The following is a 2,933-nucleotide window of genomic DNA, read 5'->3' on the forward strand; positions in this document are numbered from 1 at the left end:
TTCCGTAAACAAACTTAAAACAATGGGTATCGAGAAAACAATCAAAGATGGAAATTATTGATTGAATATTACGTCGGCACGTGTGCCCTATGTCCTATATATGATATTATATACTACATAGAGGTTCACGAAACATTCACGCCCACCTTTAACGGGCTTTACCCATTAATAATGCATTTTATTCAAATTCTGAATTTTAGAATAGGTAGTTAAAGGTAGTACCTAGTATTAAATATTTAGTTTTTTAGACCCGTTAAGAAATAGAAATTCTGTGGCGATATAAAGTATAAACTGATATTTCAAACGAGCACCAACTATAAATATTGTTATAAACAGATTGGTCCCTGGAGTTATTAAATTGTATATGGCAAGGAATAAGGATAATGATATAATGACTATCATTTTCAATTATAGCTCCTAGTAGCTTATATAGACCAACATTTTTGGAGGATCACCTCCCCACTGGTTAAAATAAAAATTGAATGACCTTAACTCATAGGCGCAAATAGGGGGGGGTTTAAGGGCTAATCCCCCCAAAAATGTCCATAGCCCTCCCAAACATTTCCTACATTTTGTTTTAAGCTAATTCAATATTATCAAAGTAAGGCCCTATTAGCCCTATTAGCCCCCCCCCCCAAATCTCAAACGCTATGTGCGCCTATGCCTTAACTGAACTAAAAATTTCCAACATTTCGGTGCATGGAGGATTATTCCCCACTGGGGTCAACCATTGTTAGTACGCCACTGTAACCCCCATATCTTCCTAACCTATATAATTTACTACTATACCTTTAAGTACTTTATTGTTCAATAACTAATCGTTCGATGAAAAAATATATTTTTTTTTATACATAAAGCATGATATAGAGTACTGCATATAAGCACTAATAAGTCATCTCCTTCACAATTTACTAAAATAATAAACTTGGAAAAAACAAGTTTTTTGAAGGAGGGGACACTACAAATTATGTTCCTTAAGTATAGTAAAACTTCCAAAACTCACAAAACTGAATAAATTCACTATCAAGAGTAAAAAATAGTGGTGAGCTTGTGGAATCCTCATAATATACATGATGAACTGTGTCGACTGTAGGCGTAACTATTATAGCTGGCGTTATTGGACTAAACGCATTTTTACTTTATCGACGCGTGAAGACGAACGCACCGTGATTGACAGATTGCGTTATCGACCGCGGTCGGGGTTAACACAGGTGTAGCTTCTATTTTATTTATATTTATCATTCGCCGGACGACATTGTCGAGCCGGGTCGACCCCCGAGGCAGTCGACGCCTGTGGAAGTGAATTTCAGTTATGATAACCCCAATACGAGTACACGACGGGATAACACATTAACACCTATACTTATACCGTGGTTGATGCGTATGACTGGTGCAGTAATTCATCAATACACGACGTCACCACCGTCGAATTATGTTGCGCCGGAAGAGGACGTGTAAATCAAAATTATTAAATACATTTTCAAATATCGTAAAATCGTCTGACAAAACCGGTTGGAACGAAACGAACCCATAAAAACCAAAACCGAACTCGTGAATGCCTACTATTCGACATAGATACCTACTATACAGTACCTATATATACCTACTTAAAACAATAATATTATTATGCAGTAAGTATAGAAAAGTCGGAAGGAGAAATTGAATGATTCATTTTTTTCGGTCGCTCAAAAGGAGACGAACTTTAGGTATTTTTTGTTTTTTTTCGTTTTTTATTCCGTAATGGTTACACGTCAACTATCGTAATATATTATTATAAGATTATAAAATGATGTCTTACTTTCCTGGGAGGAGGTTGCATCTCGACGACGGCGATGACCACGATCCAGCGATCCAGCAATCCAGCGATCTATGCTGTACGATATCCGTTGTCGTGTCGTTATGTGATTGTCACGCACACATAACGTGTATGATGTTGTTATTACTTAATAGTTATTATTGTGTGCCACTATATAGTTATCATATAATAATATACTACGCTGAATGCGCGCTTTGGGGGATGATAAATACTATTATTATTATCGTTGTTGTTGTTGTTGTTGTTGTTGTTGTTGTTTTATCGCGTATATACCTATGCGGACGCGATCGAACCGCTCTGTCCGTATTAACTATGATTTTTCTGGTACAATAATATTATTATCCTCCTGTTCCCGTTTTCGGTGCCGATCTATTTTGCCGAATCGCGGTCCTCCTTCTCCTCCACCGTTCCCGTGTGACCGTGTAGGCCGTGAATCGCGCGATCGCACAACAGCCCGCGCGCTATACGCGTAAAACCTATATACAGCGCTACCGACGACTGTACCGCCACTCGACGACGGACCTCTCGCGCTTGCGCCCGCCGCGCGAACTCTCGGCGTACGACCGCGCCAACCCTTACCCGACCCGCCACCTTTATCGCCGGTGGTCGTATTATATTATATTACACTAATGTGATATTTCTCGTCGTAGGATCTATATTATAGGTACAATACAATGATAACATATTATACTGTCGAGACGAGATCGTCGTCGTTGGAGTGGAAAATATAGAAAAATCATAATCCAAATCGCGGTTTGCGGGGGCGACGGACAAATGTTCATCGATATCATTTGAACAACGATCCATAGGGTCTGTTACAGAGATCGTGTTATAGCTCGTGTTATACACAGCAATCGAAAGTATCGCGTCCCGATCGCTGTGATCGTCCGTAATACGTGAGCGTATAGGCCTCACATAATACACGCGTATTGTATTCGCGGGCCGCGGCGGCGCGTTATCGATCGATCCCGTGACGGCGGCGGCGACGCGGCTGGCCGGCTCGACCGAGTTCATATTATAATGATGATAATATTACACGCTTATGGGTGTGTGTGGATGTGTGTGGATGTGTGTGTGGTGGTGTGTGTATCGTAATATTTTTTATTATTTTTTTTTT

The 2,933-nt window shown here is 39.9% G+C and overlaps 1 protein-coding gene across 1 annotated transcript in view; it reads right to left on the reverse strand.

Moving 5' to 3' along the window:
• Positions 1 to 2,324, reverse strand: part of LOC100164384 (protein nervous wreck) — a 30,884-nt gene extending 28,560 nt beyond the window's left edge. The window contains exon 1 of the mRNA XM_008184312.3: positions 1,799 to 2,324. Within this exon, the coding sequence (XP_008182534.1) occupies positions 1,799 to 1,819 (21 nt within the window). The 5' untranslated portion in view covers positions 1,820 to 2,324. The remainder of the gene's footprint in view (positions 1 to 1,798) is intronic.
• Between the last annotated feature and the right edge of the window lie 609 nt (positions 2,325 to 2,933).

This window comes from Acyrthosiphon pisum, chromosome A2 (genome assembly GCF_005508785.2).
Source record: "Acyrthosiphon pisum isolate AL4f chromosome A2, pea_aphid_22Mar2018_4r6ur, whole genome shotgun sequence".
In the NCBI taxonomy this organism is placed as follows: Eukaryota; Metazoa; Arthropoda; class Insecta; order Hemiptera; family Aphididae; genus Acyrthosiphon; species Acyrthosiphon pisum.